We start from the raw sequence: 20,193 nt of genomic DNA on the forward strand, positions 1-20,193 counted from the left end.
AGCACTCAGGGGTTACTCCTGGCAGGCTCGGGGGAACCATATGGGATGCCACATGGGATTCAAACCACCGTCCTTCTGCATGCAAGGGAAACGCCCTGCTTCCATGCTATCTCTCTGACAGGCCTCATTTTCTATATTTAACTTTATTTTGTTATAAAGCACCGTGTTTTACAAATCTCTTCATGGTTGAGTTGCAGGCCTACGAAGTTCCAGCAGACTGTCAGTGTCTGCTTCCCTCCGCCAGTGTTCTGAGGGAAACTGAGGAAAAACTGGGCCGTGAGACGACGACATTCTCCTGGGCATGAAGGCACCTGAGGCAGCCCGATTAATACAGAGCCCTTTAGAGTTCCTCAAGGCCAGCCACATGAGAACTCGTTTTGTGTAAGAATGTCTGTTTTTCAGGGCCACCCTAGCTTTGGCTGCCACTTCCTTTATGTAAGAATGTTACTTGCTTATTAAAATGTATTTTAAAAAATGATGTGGATTCTTTGCTCTGGCCTGAGAGTTCCCGCCAGTAAACTTATTTCACTCACTGTGGCTGCAATCAGGATTCTTTTTGTATTTTTGGTTTTTTGTTTTGGGGTCACACAGGGTGCTGGTCAGGGCCTAATCCTGGCTCTGCGCTCAGAAATTACTCCTGGCAGGCTCTGGGGATCGGGGAGCCCTATGGGAAGCTGGGGATTGAATCTAGTTCAGCTGCATGCAAGGCACATACCGTAACCGATCCACCCCAAAGCACCTTTTTATTTTTAGTTTTGGACCACAACACGTGGCACTTGGGTTACTCCCAGCAGGCCTGGAGCACCATATGGATTGCCAGGATTGAACCCGGGTCTGCCAAGTGCAAGGCCACTGTGCTATCCAGCCCCATGAAGGCACCTTATTTATTTTTGGTTTTGGAGCCACTTTTAGGGGGACAATATGGGATGCCAGGGATCAAACTCAGGTCCATTCTGGGTTGGCCAAGTACAAGGCAAGCACAATACCACTGTGTTATCGCTACAGTCCCTTGCAGTCCAGATTTCCTATATTTATACTTCCCTATCCCAGTTTACCCCTTCTCATTTCGGGGTCTTTACACCTCCTCCTGTCTGAAGACCACCCATTCCTCAACCAGATCAGCTATGTGGCATATTTCTGCAAGTTTTCCCACTACTGCTGCAAACTCGTTGCAGTAAATTTCTCCCATAATCCCCTGCCCTGCCCTTAAAACCCTTTTTTTTTTTTTTTTTTTTTGGTTTTTGGGTCACATCCAGCAGCGCCTGATCAGGGGTTACTCCTGGCAGGCTCCGGGGACCATATGGGATGCCAGGATTCGAACCACCACCCATCCTGGATCGGCTACGTGCAAGGCAAACACCCTACCGCTGTGCTATCTCTCTGGCTCCCCCTTAACACTTCTTTTTTTTTTTTTTTTTTTTTTTTGGTTTTTGGGCCATACCCGGCAGCACTCAGGGGTTACTCCTGACTCTATGCTCAGATATTGCTCTTTGCAGGCTTGGGGGACCATATGGGATGCCGGGATTTGAGCCACCGACCTTCTGCATGCAAGGCAAACGCTCTACCTCCATGCTATCTCTTCGGCCCCCCCTGAACACTTCATCCCATTTTTTAAGTAACCTGATGTCAGATATTGCCAGTTGTGTTTAGCAGCTACCATAATGTCTAACAATACTTAGTATACCATAGGTTCTCAATGAACAATGTTTTTTGGTAATCTTTTGGCTTTTGGGGAGATGCAGTGATGCTCAGGGGTTACTCCTGGCTTTGCACTGGGCAAGGTTTGGGGAAGCACAGGGAATGCAGAACCCAGGTCACCTGCCTCCAAAGGAAATGCCCTACCAGCTGTACTATTGCTATAGTCCCAATGAGTTTACCTTAGAGCTCTTTTGTTTTTAAGTCACACCTACCACACATGCTCAGTGGGGGTTAATTGTGGTTCTACTCAGGAATTACTCCAGGCAGGGCCTTGGGGATGCCAGAGATCAAACTCAGGATGGCTATGTGCAAAGCAAGCACCCTACCCACTGTATGTACTACTCCTCTGGCCCTGAACAATGTTTTCTTTTTTTTTTTTTTTGGTTTTTGGGTCACACCCGGGAGTACTCAGGGGTTACTCTTGGCTCTACGCTCAGAAATCATTCCTGGCAGGCTCGGGGGGACCATCTGGGGTGCAGGGATTCGAACCACCGTCCTTCTGCATGAGAGGCAAACGCCTTACCTCCATGCTATCTCTCAGGCCCCGAACAATGTTAAGATAAGTCATATGGGGGGCCAGAGCGACATAGTATAGTGAGTAGGACAATTTGCCTTGGGTGTGGCTGACCTAGGTTTGATCCCAGGTATCCCATATGGTACCCAAGTTTGCCAGGTGTGACTCTTGAGCAGAGCCAGGAGTAACCACTGAGCATTGCCAGGTGTGGCCCAAAAACAAAACAAAAGTCACATTGGGGTTAAATAACCTTAAACAATAGGTTAAAGTACTTGCTTGCTTTGCAAATAGCTGACAGATTTGATCCCAGGCACCCCTGATAGTCTCTCAAAACCACCAGAATCGATCCTAGACTACAGATTCAGGAGTAAGTCCTAAGCACTGCCTGCTGTGACTCTGCCAGCATCCTCCAACCCAGCCCAAAATTTGATTTGTCTAGTAGGGTTAACCCAGCATCAAATACTCACTGGTGTTCCATAACATCATCAGATAGGACAGCAAACACTGAGCAGGTGTTATTAACTATAAGGAACAGATTGTATTCAAGAAGCATAGTGGAAGCCCAGGAGAGTGGCTCAATGGCTTAGGATATTGCCTTGCAAGCTTGAAGCCGAGAGTTCAATCCTTGGTACAACACGTTCTGGATGCAAGCCTGAGGCATCTGCTTGATCCTCTAGTCTACAATTTCTAAATTATAAGCAACTTCAGGCCACCCCTCAGCCAGTTTGTGTGTGTGCGCACACGCAATCCCTGGTCAGAACTAAAAGATGTGTGAGCATTATTAGAATGTTCGTGAAGAGTGTGACCTGTGGTGAGCACCAGTTGTGTGCGAGAGCATTACTACTTGATGTGCAACAGCCAAGTGAACACAACTCAGCATGACTGTGATGTCCACCCCTCCTCACACTCCACTCCAGAACCATACCATCTATGAAGGGAAAGGGAAAGAGGCAAAAATAACATTTTTTAAATGTTCAGTGATGCTCAGGGTAACTCCTGGATCTGCACTCAGGAATTACTCCTAGCAGTGCTTGGGGGCTACCGGGAAGCTGGGATTGAGCCCAGATTGGCCACATACCAAACAAAAGCCCCACCTGCTATAATATCGCCCAAGTACAATAAAAATAACTTAAAAAGAAAAAAAAATGTGTATAGTTCAGTTGAGATTTTATACAACAAAGCATGGCAGATAAGCTAGGATAAGCTGCATTTTTTTGACTGAATTACTGAGGGTTTATTAGATGAACTCAACATTCCTCTCCCACCCTTCAGCCTCACTCCATAAACACACTCCAAACCAGAACTCAAATTTGCATCATAAATTTTATTCCCGATGCGGGAGACAGATTCTTTCCATCCCCAAAAATGAATCACCTCCTGCCCTGAAGAGATCTAGGGGAAACGTCCCCTTCTCCAGAGGAAGAACGAGAAGGGCAGGTGCTGGGGATAGGGCAGGCACTATAGCCCCCCACCCCATTAGATCAATCCTCCCCTTCTCAACAGAGGATAGTTTCTCCCACCCTACTATTATTCCTTTCATTTCTTCATTCCTTTTTAAAAAAGCGTTCTCTACTGAATCAAACACAGCACCTCAAATATGTAGGAAAATCTGTAGGAATAGGGTCCTGCCTGGGGCATGAGGTTAAAGGGCACTGATGCAGAGGATCATCACTGTTTCTGCTGCAGCGCCTCCTTCCTTGCTGCATCTTGTAGCAACTGTGTGTCAACCTCATCCGCTGGCAGTTGCACATACCGGACCACAGAGCCCCGGATGAAGCAGTTCTTCACCGATAACTAAATAAAATTAAAATGTGAAAATAAAAACTTTAAAAACCTCTGGCTTTTAGAGGGGTTCCTTAAGCATTATCATCCCAACAACTCACCATGTGGGGGTATTTCTCAGGGTCTGTGACACTGATGTCAGTTAGTTTGATGTTGAGATACTAAGAAAAGAAAGAAAACACCATGAGCTCTAAGGACAGGACACATGGAAACAAGTCTTAAGCTCTCCTTCCCTGCGGCCAAAAGATGGACAGTAAGGCACCGACCCTTACATGCAGTCATCCCTGGCCTGATTTAATCGCTGGTCTTATTAATATACTGTGCCTCAGAATGGCTAGGAGTGACCCTTGGGTCCTGGGTATGACCCCTACCCTACTCCCTGAAAAACAAACAAACAAACCCTCCCCTTTTTTCCCCAAGATCAGACACTGGGCCTTTGTTGTATCTTACCTGATCTACAGAATGGAGAGTTCCACAGATGCTGCCAGGGTCAAAGGGAAGGAGAAATTAGTTTATATCAAAGTCATCACATTTCACAGGGCCAGAGCAATAGTACAGGGAGTAGAGCATTTGCCTTCCACACAAGCTAACCCAAATTCAATCTCTGGCATCCCATATGGTCCCCTAGGCCCACCAGGAGTGGTTCCTAAGCGCAGAACCAGGAGTAGCCCGAGCATTGCCCAGGTGTGACCCAAAACCAAAAACAAATAAAAAACAAACAGGTTAAAAGAAATGGCACCAGACTGAGACAACCTTAAACCCTGGAGCTGAAAAGATGGTGCTTGAAGTATGATGCTTAGCTCTCACATCACAGGGGCTGGAGCAATAGCACAGCAGTAGAGCACTTACTTGCCCTACACATTTCTGAGCGCAGAGCCAAGAGTAACCCCTGAGCAGGCGTGGCCCCAAAACGAACAAATAAAAAAAAAAGATCTCACCTTGTTCTCTCAACATTTTTGTTTTTGTTTTGTCCTGGTTCTTGGGCCACACACACTAATGTTTAGGAGTCACTCTTAGCTTTACACCCAGGAATCTCAGAGAGCTATATGGGATGCCAAGAATCAAACCCAGGTGCAAGACAAGTGCCCTACATACTATATTATGCTCTGGCCCCCTCCAACTTTTGTTTTGTGTGGTGCCATGGACAGAACCACCTCATGTATGCAAAAGCTCCTGCACACACGGAGCCCCATACATACCAACTCTTAAGTCATCTCACACATCCCAATATTTATAATCTTTATAAAACTTCACCAAAAAAATAAAACCACCACCAGATTACAGTGTGTTGCCCCAAGTTTTGAACAGATAAATCAGGGTTTCCTGTCCAGGTCTGTCTGACCACTGGAATCATCAGCTATTTATTGTTTGGGAACCAGAGTTCCATTTGTTAAGTAGCTGACACTGTTGTCTTGCAGTGTTGTGAAATGAGTGCTTCACCCATGGAAGACAGATGTTCTATGGCTGAGCTGTATCCCTGGTCTGTGAGGTTGCATTGTTTTGATTTCTGTAGGTACCTCTTTTAGGGCTACATAAAGTGACAGGGACTATTCTCAAGAGGTACTATTATCATGAGGTGCCAGGGTGGGTGGGTGAGTATGCAGGTAGTACACAAACTTAGGAAATTCCGCGAGAGGGAGAGTAAAGCATTCAAGAGAGAATGCAGGGACTGAGACAGTAAGCAGGTAGGGCACTTGCCTTGCATATGACCAACCTAACCTCATAACCAAATGTGGTCCCCAAGCCCTGGCAAGAGTGATCCCTGAGCAGAGCCAGGAGTGGGCCCTGAACAGTGTTGGGTGTGGCCCAAAAGAAAAACATGCACAATTGAAAGGATTTTTCCTAAAGATATGATCACATATGTACAGAAACATATAGACAAGCATGTAAGTACAGCATATTAATATCCTTACTATTAAGGACATTAAGAACTAGAAAAAGTCTGAGATTCTAGCTAGTCTTGGTTAAATTACTTTTTGGGGGGCCAGAGAGATAGCATGGAGTTAGGGGGGGTTGCCTTGCATGCATAAGAACGGTGGTTCTAAGTGGTGTTGGCACAACTGGTTAGCCACTTGCAAAAAAGCGAACTCAGACCCCCAGCTAACACCATGTACAAAGGTAAAATCCAAATGGATTAAAGACCTTGATATCAGATCTGAAACTATAAGGTATATAGAACAACATGTAGGTGAAACACTCCAGGACATTGAGACTAAAGGCATCTTTAAGGAGGAGACAGCACTCTCCAAACAAGTGGAAGCAGAGATAAACAGATGGGACTATATTAAGCTGAGAAGCTTCTGCATCTCAAAGGAGATAGTGCCCAGAATACAAAGGCCACCCACTGAGTGGGAGAAATTATTCACCCAATACTCATCAGATAAAGTACTAATATCCAAAATTTACAAGGTACTGACAGAACTATACAAGAAAAAAACAACTAACCCCATCAAAAAATGGGGAGAAGAAATGAACAGACACTTTGAAAAAGAAGAAAGGCAAATGGCTAAAAGGCACATGAAAAGATGCTCAACATCACTAATCGTCAGGGAGATGCAAATCAAAACTACTATGAGGTACCACCTCACGCCACTGAGATTTGCACACATCACAAAAAAGGAAAACACGGGGCCGGGTAGGTGGCGCTGGAGGTAAGGTGTCTGCCTTGCAAGCGCTAGCCAAGGAAGGACCGCGGTTCGATCCCCCGGCGTCCCATATGGTCCCCCCAAGCCAGGGGCGATTTCTGAGCACATAGCCAGGAGTAACCCCTGAGCGTCAAACGGGTGTGGCCCAAAAACCAAAAAAAAAAAAAAAAAAAAAAAAGGAAAACAAAAAAGGTGGGGATGTGGAGAGAAAGGAACTCTTTTTCACTGCTGGTGGGAATGCCGTCTAGTACAACCTTTATGGAAAGCGATATGGAGATTTCTTCACAAACTGGAAATTGAGCTTCCATACGATCCAGCTATACCACTCCTAGGAATATACCCGAGGAACACAAAAATACAATACAAAAATCCCTTCCTTACACCTATATTCATTGCAGCGCTATTTACAATAGCCAGACTCTGGAAACAACCATGCCTTTCAACAGATGAGTGGCTAAAGAAACTGTGGTACATATACACAATGGAATACTATGCAGCCGTCAGGAGAGATGAAGTCATGAAATTTTCCTATACATGGATGTACATGGAATCTATTATGCTGAGTGAAGTCAGAGGGAGATAGAAAGACGCAGAATGGTTTCACTCATCTATGGGCTTTAAGAAAAATGAAAGACATTTTTAACAGTATCTCAGAGACAAGAGAGATGAGGGCTGGTAGGTGCAACTCATGACATGAAGCTCATCACATAGATTGATGAGTGCAGTTGGAGAGATGACTACACTGAAAACTATCATAACAATGTGAATGAATGAGGGAAGTAGAAAGCCTGTCTTGAGTACAGGTGTGGGGTGGGGTGGGGAGGAGGGAATCTGGAAAATTGGTGGTGAGAATGTTGCACTGGTGTTCTTTACATGACTGTAATCATGCAACTATCATCATATTTGTAATCATGGTGTTTAAATAAAGATAATTATTAAAAAAAAAAAAAAAAAGAACGGTGGTTCGAATCCCAGCATCCCATATGGTCCCGAGCCTGCCAGGCACAAATTCTGAGCGTAGAGCCAGGAGTATCCCCTGAATGCTGCCAGGTGTGACCCCAAAACAAAAACAAAACAAAAACCCATATGAGATGCTGGGATTTGAACCACTGTCTGTCCTGGATCAGCTGCGTGCAAGGCAAACGCCCTACCACTGTGCTATCTCTCCAGCTCAGGTTAAATTAGTTTTAACCATGTAGTAGAAATACCATTAACGGTATACCATGTGCAAGGCAAAAGCCTGACCTGCTGTACTATTACTCTAATCCCCATATGTATAAAAATATACATTACAGGGCCAGAGAGATAGCATGGAGGTAAGGTGTTTGCCTTTCATGCAGAAGTACTGTGGTTCAAATCACAGCATCCCATATGGTCCCCTGAGCCTGCCAGGAGCAATTTCTGAGCATAGAGCCAGGAGTAACCCCTGAGCGCAGCCAGGTGTGACCCAAAAAAGCCAAAAAAAATAATAATAATAAAATAAATATATACATATATATATATATTACATAATAATATGTATATACTTGAAAGTATTTTGATTGAGGGAGAAAACTAAATTTAAGGAGAACGTCGGATTCTCCAGGCAGAATTGTGGACCTGGAGGTTCCCCAAAGACACAGGACCTAACAGGCCTGTTGGCTGAGTATAATCAGGGTGGACCTGGGGCCACTGAGCACTACTTTGGGAGTTTCTTCCTGTCTCACAAAATGTAAGATCATTCCCTGAAAGTGAACAATGTATAATTTCCACTGAGCAATTTTCTGATGTTTCACATTCCGCTGTGTAAAAGAACAATATTCGTCATATAGATGGGAACTAAAGTTGTTAATACGAAGTATACAAAGCAGCAGCAATAGGAGGTTCTTAAGTACTTGCAACTGCTTTCTTCAGCCCAGACTTATTGAACTCCACATTAAGTTACGGTATGCAAGTTATTAGGTAAACTACGGTAAACTTTTGATCCTGAGAGCCAAGAATGCTGGTAGCCACAGAGCACTTGTCTTGTATGTGTGAGACCATGTTTGATCCCCAGCAACATACAAAAAGTAAATAAAACAAATAAGATTTTTAGCCTGGAGCAAGTATAGATATAATAGTAAAGTTGGGAACAGAGTGATAGTAAAGAACTTATTTTGTGGGGCCAGGGTGGTGGTGCTAGAGATAAGGTGTCTGCCTTGCCAGCGCTAGCCTAGGACTGACCTCGGTTAGATCCCCTGGCATTCCATGTGGTCCCCCAAGCCAGGAGCGACTTCTGAGCGCATAGCCAGGAGTAACCCCTGAGCGTCACCTGGTGTGGCCCAAAAACAAAAAAAAAAGGAAGGAAGGAAGGAAGGAAGGAAGGAAGGAAGGAAGGAAGGAAGGAAGGAAGGAAGGAAAGAAAGAAAGAAAGAAAGAAAGAAAGAAAGAAAGAAAGAAAGAAAGAAAGAAAGAAAGAAAGAAAGAAAGAAAGAGAACTTATTTTGCATATGGCAGACCCAGGTTTGATCCCCAGCACATGTGGTCCCTAAACCTTACCAGGAGTGATCCCTGAGCACAGAGCCAGGCACATGTGGTCCCTAAACCTTACCAGGAGTGATCCCTGAGCACAGAGCCAGGAATTAGCCAGGAGTACTGCCACGTGTGGCAGAAAAACAAACAAAGTCCTCATTGGGATTACTTGAGTTAAAAAAACAAGATCTCTCCAAGAACTTAATATTCAATCCAAGTCATAATGATTAGAAACTAAGATACATGGGGGCAGGTAATGTATAAACAGAGCAGAGGAGCTTCATTGGTGCTAGCTTTACATTTTCTTTTCTTAATTTTTGACCCATTTTTTGGGGGGAGGGCTGCACCCAGTAGTGCTCAGGAGTTACTTCAGACTCTGCACTCAGAATCACTCCTGGCAGGCTCTAGGACCCATATGGGATGCCAGAGATTGAACCCGGGTATGCTGTATGCAAGGCAAACACCGTACCCACTGTACTATTGCTCTGACCCCTATCTTTACATTTTCTTTAAAAGGGAGATTATATGATTTAAGTAATAGTCTGCAACATCTATGTGGCAAATTAAAAATAGGGAAGTATCTGGGACCAGAGAAGTGGCGCTAGAGGTAAGGTGTCTGCCTTGCAAGTGCTAGCCTAAGACCATCCTCTGGCATCCCACATGCACCTGCCCCAAGCCAGGGGCGATTTCTGAGTGCATAGCCAGGAGTAACCCGAGTGTCAAGCGGGTGTGGCCAAAGAAAAAAAAGGGAAGCATCTTATATTAATATACTCCCATTGGTGGTCATTTCTTTCCCATCTGTTTTTGTTTTGGTTTTTGGGTGACACCTGGCAAAGCTTAGGGGTTACTCCTATCTCTGCATTAGAAATCACTCATGGCAGGCTTGGGGACCCTATGGGATGCTGGGGATCAAACCCTGGTCAGCCATAGGCAAGGGAAATATCCTATATGCTGTACTATCACTCTGGCCCCTTCTTTCCAGTCTGGAGCTATTCCAAACAAAAGCACAAACATCTTTCACAAGTTTTTAGAAATTAGATCAAAGGTGTATATCATTTAATCAGGGGGAAACCTCATTTCTATTAAAAATATGCTGCTTCTATCTTCTTTAGTATTTAATAATCTTTATCCACTTCTCTGTATTGTTTTAAGATACAACTGCCGGCTGATCTGTAAACTTAGGGCATAAATGTTACTCCTCTCTTCCACCTTGCTCAGCCCCCAAATACTCGTCAAATTAAAGTGGTTGCAAAGCTCTGGGCACGATAGGCTGTTTTTAACAGTGAGTACCTACCTCAGGTCATTCTTGAGTTCCACCACCACGTCCTTGCCCACAAGAGACTTGAAAAAGGAATAGAAGAGCTAAAGAGCAAAAAGGGGGGAAAAACCATCATATGGGAAGGGACATGCCAGGGAGGCCGGTCCCCCAGCCAATATTAGCAAATGATGCTGGGCTCCAGTCAGTGCTCCAGTTTCAGAGCCTTCCAGTCGATAATAGGTAAGAAGGGCTGGAGCCCCAAAAATTCCGTACTTTCTTGAACCTCCGGGGAAAAAATAAAAATAAAAAAAGAGGGGTCGGGTGGCAGTTCAGCCATAGAGCATGCCTCTGGCACACTTGGTTCCAGCATCTGCGCCCAAAAGCCCTAAGCCTGCAGCCCTCCTCTCCAGGAGCCCCTGGGTCCATGCCCCTGGCAGAAAATCCCCCACCCCTACCTCGTAGACCTCCTGCAGGTCTAGCAGTTTCAGCCCCCCCTCGAAATCTCTCGGGGACTTTTTTTTTCCCCCCTGAAAGGAAAATCCCATCTGCTTTTCTCAAAAAGCTTGTGCAGGGCCGGATAGCACAGCGTTAGGGCATTTGCCTTGCAAAGAGCCCGTCCAGGATGGATGGTGGTTCGAATCCCAGCATCCTCACATGGTCTCCCCCAATGCCTACCAGGAGTGATCTCTGAGTAGAGTTAGGAGTAACCCCTGAGTGTTACTGGGTGTGACCCCAAAACAAAAAATAATAAATAAATAAATAACCTTGCGGCAGAGGAACTTAGGCCCCAACCAAGAACAAAGCCGCGACCCCCGTCTTGTCCCCCAACTGTCAAAACCGCCAGGACGCTGCGGGACTCACCATGGTGCTCGCGCCGCGCAGTGCAGGCCAGACTTGCAAGAAGTGGGCCGGGGGGCGCAGGCCAGAGGCCGCGCGGAAACCCGAGCACGAACCCGCGCGCGGGGCGAGACGGGCTCGCGCAGGCGCAGAGGAAAGAACCGGCGCGCACGCGAGGCTGGGCTAGCAGGGATGGGCGGGTGGAACCCGGGCAGGGCCCGGAAGTGGGCGTGGCTTTCCCATTCGCCACTGGCTCCGCGCTGCGAGACTCCCACTGCGCAGGCGCAGCCCGGCTCCCGCCCTGAAGTCTGTGGGGCTTTTCACTTGCAGCTGCTTTGCTTGTACTTTGGTTTAGGGAATCGGAGGGAGGATTGGCAAAGAACTTTATTTTAATCATCTTGGAGTTTTGGTCGTTTCTTGTGACCGTGCAAATCCATAGCATGATAGTTCACACCCTACAGCTACTTCCTACTAAGAGTGTGGGAAGGGCAAGACATGAAGCCCAGAGCATTTTCTTTTTTATTTTTCTATTCCCCCTTTGGGGCCACACCCAGCGATGCTCCTGGATCATTCCTGGCGGAGCTGGAATACAGGAGTACCTCTGGGTACATGGAATCATTCCTGGGGGGATCAGATGAGATGCTGGGTATTGAACCCCAGTTGCTCACGTGCAAGCGTCCTATACCATTCTGCTATCTTTCCACCCAGCACTTCCTTTTTTTTGTTTTTGTTTTTTTTGGAGGGGGTGGGGGGCCACACCCGTTTGACGCTCAGGGGTTACCCCTGGCTAGGCGCTCAGAAATCGCCCCTGGTTTGGGGGGACCATATGGGACGCCTGGGGATCGAACCGCGGTCCGTCCTATGCTAGCGCTTGCAAGGCATACATACCTTATCTCTAGCGCCACCTTCCCGGCCCTGTTTTTTGTTTTTCTTTCTTTTTCTTTTTCTTTTTTTTTTTTGAATCACACTCGGCAGTACTCAGGGGTTACTCCTGACTCTGCACTCAGGAATCACTCCTGGTGGGCTCTAGGAACCTTATGGGATGCTGTAGCCTGCAAGGCTAACGCCCTACCTGCTGTGCTGTCTGTGCTATCATTCTGGCCCAGCCAGCTCTTCCTTTACATCACCTTTCCCATTTTCCCCCCATCACCCCAAAAAAGTTTTTTTGTTTTGGTTTAGTTTGGTTTGGTTTGGTTTGGCCACACCCAGTGGCATTCAGAGGTTACTCCAGCCTCAGAAATCACTCCTGGCAGCCTTGGGGACCACATAGGATGCTGGGAATTGAACCCTGGTCGGCTGCTTGCCAAGTAAATGCCCTACCCACTGTGGGTAGGCCCCCTCTCAGGAAGTTTATGAAAACTCAGTTTTGATGGGGCCAGATAAGGCATCTTGCATGTAGCCCCTAAGCACTGCTGAATGTTACACCCAAAAATAAAACAAAAATAGTATGGGGGATTTCTTGCTTGGGATAGACCCAGATTTATCCCAGAGCAGCCACTGAGCCCACAGGGTGTTCCTACATTTTTGTTTTGTTTTGAGGGCCACACCCGGCAGTGCTCAGGGATTACTCCTGCCTCTGTGCTCAGAAATTGCTCCTAGTAGGCTCAGGGGACCACATGGGATCATGGGAATCAAACCCAGGTTCATCCTGGGTCAGCCACATACATAGGAAATGCCCTACCACTGTGCTATCACTCCGGTCCCTTTCTACACTTTTTCAACCTATGTTACACTTAGTTTTTGTTTTCTAAGGGCTAGGGGTGTGGCTTATTGTCAAAGTGCGCACCTTGAGAGCACACCTTGAGACCCAGCACTAAAAGGAAAAGAGAGGGGCAAGAAATGCAAAACGGAGAAGGAAAAGCCTCTTCAACAACTGGTGTTGGCACAATTGGTCAGCCACTTGCACAAAAACGAATTCAGACCTCCATCTAACACCATGCACAAAGGTCAAATCCAAGTGGATTGAAGACCTGGATATCAGACCCAAAATCATAAGGTATATAGAACAACACGAAGTTAAAACACTCCATGACACTGAAATTAAAGGCGTCTTCAAGGAGGAAACAGCACTCTCCAAACAAGTAGAAGCAGAAATAAACAGATGACAGATGGGGCTATATTAATCTGAGAAGCTTCTGCACCTCAAAGGAAACAGTCCCTAGGATACAAAAGCCACCACAGAATGGGAGAAACTATTCACCCAATACCCATCAGGTAAGGGTCTAATACCGAAAATATACAAGGTACTGACAGAACTTAACAAGGAAAAAACATCTAACCCCGTCAAAAAATGGGGAGAAGAAATGAACAGACACTTCCTCAAATTAAAAATACAAATGGCCAAAGGGCACATGAAAAAGTGCTCCACATCACTAATCATCAGGGAGATGCAAATCTGAGTATCCATCTCATGCCAACAAAGACTGGCACACATTACAAAGAACAAGAGCAATCAGTGCTGGTGGGAATGTGGAAAGAAACTTTCATTCACTGCTGGTGGAAATACCGTCTAGTCCAGCCTTTATGGAAAACAATATGGAGATTCTTCAAAAAAACTGGAAATTGAGCTCCCATATGTTCCAGCTTACTACTCCTAGGGATATGCCCTAGGAACTCAAAAATACAATTCAAAAATCCATTCCTCACACCAGTACTCATTGCAGCGCTATTTACAATGGCCAGATTCTGGAAACAACCAAGATGCCCTTCAACAGATGAATAGCTAAAGAAACCGGTACATATACACAATGAAATATGCAGTCGTCAGGGGAAATGAAGTCATGAAATTTTCCTATACATGATGTTCATGGAATCTATTATGTTGAGTGAAATAAGTCAAAGGGAGAGAGATAGAAACAGAATAGTCTCAGTCGTTTTGAGAAAAGTGAAAGATAGGGGTCGGAGAGATAGCACAGCAGTAGAGCGTTTGCTTTGCATGCAGCTGATCCAGGATAGAAGGTGGTTTGAATCCCGGCAACCCATATGGTCCCCCATGCCTGCAAGGAGCGATTTCTGAGCACAGATCCAGGAGTAACCCCTGAGCATCGCTGGGTGTGATGCCCCCAAAACAAACAAACCCCCCCAAAGAAAAGTGAAAGATATTATTTTAATAATGCCCAAAGAGTGGAGATGAGGGCTGGAAGAACCGGCTCACAATGTGAAGCTCATCACAAGGAGTGGTGAGTGCATTTGGAGAAGTGACTACACTGACAACTATGGTGACAATGTCAATGAGTGAGAGCAGTAGAATGCCTGTCTCGAAAGCAGGTGAAGGGAGGAGGGCAATTGGGGACATTGGTGGTGGAAATGTTGAACTGGTGAAGGAGGGTGTTCTTTTTGTGGCTGAGATTCAACTATGATTATGTTTGTGATGAGAGTGCTTAAAGAAAAAAATTAAATTTAAAAAAATAATAAAATTGAGAGCCTCTCCCTCTCAGGAGTATACACACATTTTAATGTTAAGTTTTGGGGTGTCTTTTTTGAGGGAATTACACTCAGTGGTGCTTAATTTACTCTTGGCTTTGCACTCAAAGACTACTTCTACTGGTGCTAAGGACCATATTTAATGTGGGGATAGATTGGAGGGGCAACACTTGTATTCCTGTACTGTATTGGTGTCATACTCAGCAGCGCTCAAGGGCCACTCCTGTCCTGGCTCTATGCTCAGAAATCACCCTCGGCAGGCTCAGAGGACCATATGGGATGCGGAGATTTAAACCACTGTCCTTCTGCATGCAAGGCAAACACCCTTCCGCTGCACTATCTTTCCAGCCCCTGACACATACTTTTATCAAAAAAATCCAATCAAGGAGGGGCAAGACCAATAGTACAAGAGGTAGGACATTTGCCTTGAAGAAGCAGATCCAGGTTTGATCCCCAGCATCCCATCCACACCAAGCCCCATCAAGACTGATCCTTTTGAGCATAGTGCCAAAAGTAATCCTTGAGCACTGCTCGGTGTGCCCCCTCCCCAAATAAAGAACAATAGAAAAGAATACTTCACTGGGTATGCCCCTCAAACCAGAATATTAAAAAAGAAATTTAAGTCAAATAAATATATCTCCCCAAAGGTTCCAACTTTAGTTCATATTTCTTGCACACTTGCCTAGAGTTGCCCTATAAAAGGCTAAAATCAAACAGGGAGGCTCTGGAATAAAAAGTCTGATTCTGGGGGCTGGGGCGATAATTCAGTGGTCAGGGCAGTTGCTTTGCACATGGCTGACCCAGGTTTGATCCCTGACACTGCATATAATCCTGAGCATCGACAGGATGATCCCTAAGTGCAGGGTCAGGAGTAAGCCCTGCACTTATAAAAGAAAAATTACCCATTCTTGGGGCCAGAGAGATAGCATGGAGGTAAAGCGTTTGCCTTGCATGTAGAAGGATGGTGGTTCGAATCCCAGCATCCCATATGGTATGTCCCCCCCAACCCACCCGTGCCTGCCAGGAGCTGTTGCTGAGCACAGAGCCAGGAGTAAGCCCTGAGCGCTGCTGGGTGTGACCCAAAAACAAATAGAAAAGAAAGAACACAAACTTCTCATAAGGGGAAAGGAGGAAAGCAGAGAAGAGAAAGAAATGCTCAAGTGTTCAAGAGAGAACATGGGTTTGGAAGAAGAAAGCAAGCAAGACAAAATTTTGTTTTGGCATTTTTATTTTGCTTGTTTTCTGTTTTTGGGTCACACCAGGCAGTGCTCAGGGGGTCTGTGTTCAGGGGTCATTCCTGGCAGTGCTTAGGGGACCATATGGGATGTTGGGGATTAGCCTGGTATGCAAGGCAAATGTTCTACCAGCTGTGCTATTGCTACAGGCACAGAATGTGGCATCTCTATCTCAGCATCCTTTCATAAAAAAAAATTATAAACTAAACTTAGAAATAAGGTCAAAGGGCCAAACTGATAGCACAGCAGATAGGCGCTTGCCTTGCAAACTGCCAACCTGGGTTTTATCCCTGACATCCCATATGGTTTCTGAAACTCACTACAAGATTCCTGAGCTCAGAGCCAGAAATAACCCCCACCCAAAAAAGAAATAAGGTTGCATTTTCAAAGCTGGATGAGCTCAAAGGTCTGGAACACATTTTCTGCACAGTTCCCCCAGCAGATAGTGTGATCCAAATATCAATAGAAACAAAAGCAGGAGATATCAGGGATTAGAGTACTTATATACTTATGTATCACTTGCAAACCAGTGCTTGAACTCATATTTTTACTAACAATTTTGGACTTATCTTGAGTCTAGTTTACATACTGTGCTCTGAAATGTCAAGTGTACTTATAAGAATGAATAATCCCCATTTCCATCTATCTGCTTTTCACTTTTGGCTTACTTTTCTAGGTACATACCAAATCCATTTCTTGAAGTTATTCTTACAAAGTGGTCAACTCCTTGCCCACTTCGAAGTTACCATGTGAATATCCCTTAATACTTTTTTTTTCACCCACCCCCTTAACACTTTTTGAGGGGAAGGCATACTCAGCTGTGCTCAGGAATCAATCTTGGTAGGCTCAGGGCTTTGTCCTCTGTACATGCTTTGGCCAGCAAAATAGTTTTTGTTGTGGGGTACATCCATCATTGGGGCTCCTGGAAGGGCTCAGGGAACCATATGGAGTGCTGGGGATTGAACCTGGGTCAGCCAGGAATGCAAAGCAAGTGCACTCCTGATGCTATACAATCTCTGGCTGCTGAAGCACAGTGGGTAGAGCACTAGTTTATACATGGCCTACCCGGATTTGAACCCTGGCACCACATAAGGTCCCCTGAGCACTGCCAGGAGTGACACCTGAGTTCAGAGACAGGAGTAAACCCTTCATAGGACTATTGTGCTCTCACCACAAAGGATCCTGAGAGAGAGAGAGAGAGTAAAAGATTAAGGCAAGGAACTTGCATGAGTATGACCCTGATTTGATTTCTAAATACAGGACTCAAAATAGTCCCTGAATACTGGTGGCCAAATTCTGCCATTCCAAATTCTCCAAAGGGTATCATTTGCCTTAAATCAACAGATAAGACAATATGTATTATTATTTTTGTAGCCAAAATAAAACACAGAAGCAGAAAAAACAGAAACTATTTTTCGTTTATTTACTTTGAGGAATCATTTAAATGGTTTCCCCAAATATGGTATGCATATTACAAAAAGGGAAACTTAAAAAATATTCTAACACAAATTTAACTCTCAAGGATATAAGACAAATACATAACATTACCAAAAAGAGAAATAATTTATCTTTACAACTTGCAAAGTTGAGAGAATGAAGGCAGATGTATAAGGCAAAGTGCCTGCAGTCTCTGTAGTGACTACACCTAATCCACTTCTTCAATGGTGGGGCCAGACCCAGAACCCCCCTTGGAGGCCTGGGCCCCAAAGCCACCAGCACCGGGGCCCCCTGCCCCCTGGTACAGTCCAGTGATGATGGGGTTACACACCTGCTCCAGCTCCTTCCTCTTGTGCTCAAACTCCTCCTTCTCCGCCAGAGAGTTGGCATCCAGCCAGGAAATCACTTCTTGGCACTTGTCCAGCACCTTCTTCTTGTCGCTCTCGCTGATCTTGCCCTTGAGCCCCTCGTCCTCCAAGGTGCTCTTCATGTTGAAGGCATAGGACTCCAGCGCGTTCTTGGCCGACACCCGGTCACGCTGGACCTCGTCCTCGGCCTTGTACCTCTCGGCTTCCTGCACCATGCGCTCGATCTCCTCTTTGCTCAGGCGGCCCTTGTCGTTGGTGATGGTGATCTTGTTGGCCTTGCCCGTGCTCTTGTCAGTGGCGGTGACGTTCAGGATGCCATTGGCATCGATGTCGAAGGTCACCTCGATCTGGGGCACGCCCCTGGGGGCCGGAGGGATGCCACTGAGTTCAAAGCGCCCCAGCAGGTTGTTGTCCCTCGTCATGGCTCTCTCGCCCTCATACACCTGGATCAGCACGCCTGGCTGGTTGTCGGAGTAGGTAGTGAAGATCTGGGTCTGCTTAGTGGGGATGGTGGAGTTGCGCTTGATCAGTGCTGTCATCACACCTCCGGCCGTCTCCAGCCCCAGTGACAGGGGAGCCACGTCCAGCAGCAGCAGGTCCTGCACGTTCTCAGACTTGTCCCCCATCAGGATGGCCGCCTGCACCGCTGCCCCGTAGGCCACAGCCTCGTCGGGGTTGATGCTCTTGTTGAGGTCACGGCCATTGAAGAAGTCCTGCAGCAGCTTCTGCACCTTGGGGATGCGCGTGGAGCCCCCCACCAGGACCAGGTCGTGGATCTGGGCTTTATCCATCTTGGCATCTCGGAGAGCCTTCTCCACCGGCTCCAGGGTGCCCCGGAACAGGTCAGAGCACAGCTCCTCGAAGCGTGCTCTGGTGATGGAAGTGTAGAAGTCGATACCCTCGGACAGAGAGTCGATCTCCAGGTTGGCTTGGGTGCTGGAGGACAGGGTCCTCTTGGCCCTCTCGCAGGCTGTGCGCAGCCGCCTCACCGCTCTCTTATTCTGGCTGATGTCCTTCTTGTGCTTCCTCTTGAACTCCTCCACGAAGTGGCTCACCAGCCTGTTGTCAAAATCCTCCCCGCCCAGGTGCGTGTCCCCGGCCGTGGCCTTCACCTCGAAGATGCCGTCGTCGATGGTGAGGATGGACACGTCGAAGGTGCCGCCGCCCAGGTCGAAGATGAGCACGTTGCGCTCGCCCTTGCCGCTGCGGTCCAGCCCGTAGGCGATGGCGGCCGCCGTGGGCTCGTTGATGATGCGCAGCACGTTCAGGCCCGCGATCACGCCCGCGTCCTTGGTGGCCTGGCGCTGCGAGTCGTTGAAGTAGGCCGGCACGGTGATGACCGCGTTGCTCACGGGGTGGCCCAGGTAGGCCTCGGCGATCTCCTTCATCTTGGTGAGCACCATGGACGAGATCTCCTCGGGGTAGAAGGCCTTGGTCTCCCCCTTGTAGCTCACCTGCACCTTGGGCTTGTCGCCGTCGCTCACCACCTGGAAGGGCCAGTGCTTCATGTCCGACTGCACCACGGCGTCGTGGAACTTGCGGCCGATCAGCCGTTTGGCGTCGAACACGGTGTTCTGCGGGTTCATGGCCACCTGGTTCTTGGCCGCGTCGCCGATGAGCCTCTCGGTGTCGGTGAAGGCCACGTAGCTGGGGGTGGTGCGGTTGCCCTGGTCGTTGGCGATGATCTCCACCTTGCCGTGCTGGAACACCCCCACGCACGAGTAGGTGGTGCCCAGGTCGATGCCGATCGCCGGACCCTTAGACATGGTCGCTGTCTCGCCTCTCTCTTCTGCCAGGAATCACCAAGAGGGACCTTATGGGCAAGATGAACGCGATGTAGAATCTGCAGAGGCTGCTGGCTTGACGGGGAGTTTGACGTTAACTGCTCCCAGCTTCCAGTCTGGCCGACTGGCAGCAGTGGGGCGCGCGCGCTCTTTTAAGCACGCCTTCAGCCCCGCCCCTTTTTCTTCTCAGCCAATCAGCGAGCTCGGTGGGGCGGCTGGCTCCGGAATATTCCAGCGGTTTCGCTTTGGTCCGCTGCAGACCGGCTAGTAACTAACTAGTTCTTCGGGGTGACCTCTTCCTGACCTTTCCAGATTTCTATGTGTTCACCCTCCCTGCACTTGACTGTTCTGGAACTTGCCAGCCCTTGAAGGCGGTGAGGAGGGAGGTCGAGGTTCAACTAGGAAAGCGCGCACCGGGGCGGGGCGGGGCGGGGCCGGGCCCTGCTGCCGTAGCCCTTTGCGTTACAATGGACCCGCTGTTTGACCTCACGCCCTGTATCGAGTCACGACGACTGGACGGACAGTCGCCGGCTCAAAGTTGTGAGGGGAGGGAGGGAGGGAGGGGGGGGGGGGGGACACCGGCTTGCTCAGTTGGTACTACTAGTAAAGGGGGGGCCCTGCTTCCGGGGGGCTCCAAAGTCATAACTTTTCAAACTGGATCGCAGGCGTAGAGAGAACAGGTGAGTCAGGCGTGGGAGGGAAACAGTAGGAAAAAACCCAAG

At 47.4% G+C, this 20,193-nt stretch overlaps 2 protein-coding genes across 2 annotated transcripts; both read right to left on the reverse strand.

Moving 5' to 3' along the window:
- Positions 1-3,516: 3,516 nt before the first annotated feature.
- Positions 3,517-11,360, reverse strand: LSM2 (LSM2 homolog, U6 small nuclear RNA and mRNA degradation associated). The gene is made up of 5 exons (XM_049765145.1): positions 11,249-11,360; positions 10,424-10,491; positions 4,445-4,475; positions 4,096-4,155; positions 3,517-4,006 (listed from the first exon to the last, which is right to left on the reverse strand). The coding sequence occupies exons 1-5, from the start codon at positions 11,249-11,251 to the stop codon at positions 3,881-3,883; spliced, it is 288 nt and encodes a 95-aa protein (XP_049621102.1). The 5' UTR covers positions 11,252-11,360; the 3' UTR covers positions 3,517-3,880.
- Positions 11,361-17,293: 5,933 nt separating this feature from the next.
- On the reverse strand, positions 17,294-19,580 carry LOC125996188 (heat shock 70 kDa protein 1-like). Its single transcript, XM_049765133.1, has one exon. The coding sequence runs from the start codon at positions 19,451-19,453 to the stop codon at positions 17,528-17,530; it is 1,926 nt and encodes a 641-aa protein (XP_049621090.1). The 5' UTR covers positions 19,454-19,580; the 3' UTR covers positions 17,294-17,527.
- Between the last annotated feature and the right edge of the window lie 613 nt (positions 19,581-20,193).

This window comes from Suncus etruscus, chromosome 18, assembly GCF_024139225.1.
Source record: "Suncus etruscus isolate mSunEtr1 chromosome 18, mSunEtr1.pri.cur, whole genome shotgun sequence".
Taxonomy (NCBI): domain Eukaryota; kingdom Metazoa; phylum Chordata; class Mammalia; order Eulipotyphla; family Soricidae; genus Suncus; species Suncus etruscus.

Bases quoted from the DNA above. Each gene is read 5' to 3' on its own strand.
- LOC125996188 (XM_049765133.1), bottom strand. From the start codon at position 19,453: ATGTCTAAGGGTCCGGCGATCGGCATCGACCTGGGCACCACCTACTCG.
- LSM2 (XM_049765145.1), bottom strand. The intron at 4,476-10,423 runs GTAGGTACTCAC...TGACCCTGGCAG, and splicing joins GAACTCAAGAATGACCTGAG to CATCTGTGGAACTCTCCATT. The intron at 4,007-4,095 runs GTGAGTTGTTGG...AATTTTATTTAG, and splicing joins CTGAGAAATACCCCCACATG to TTATCGGTGAAGAACTGCTT.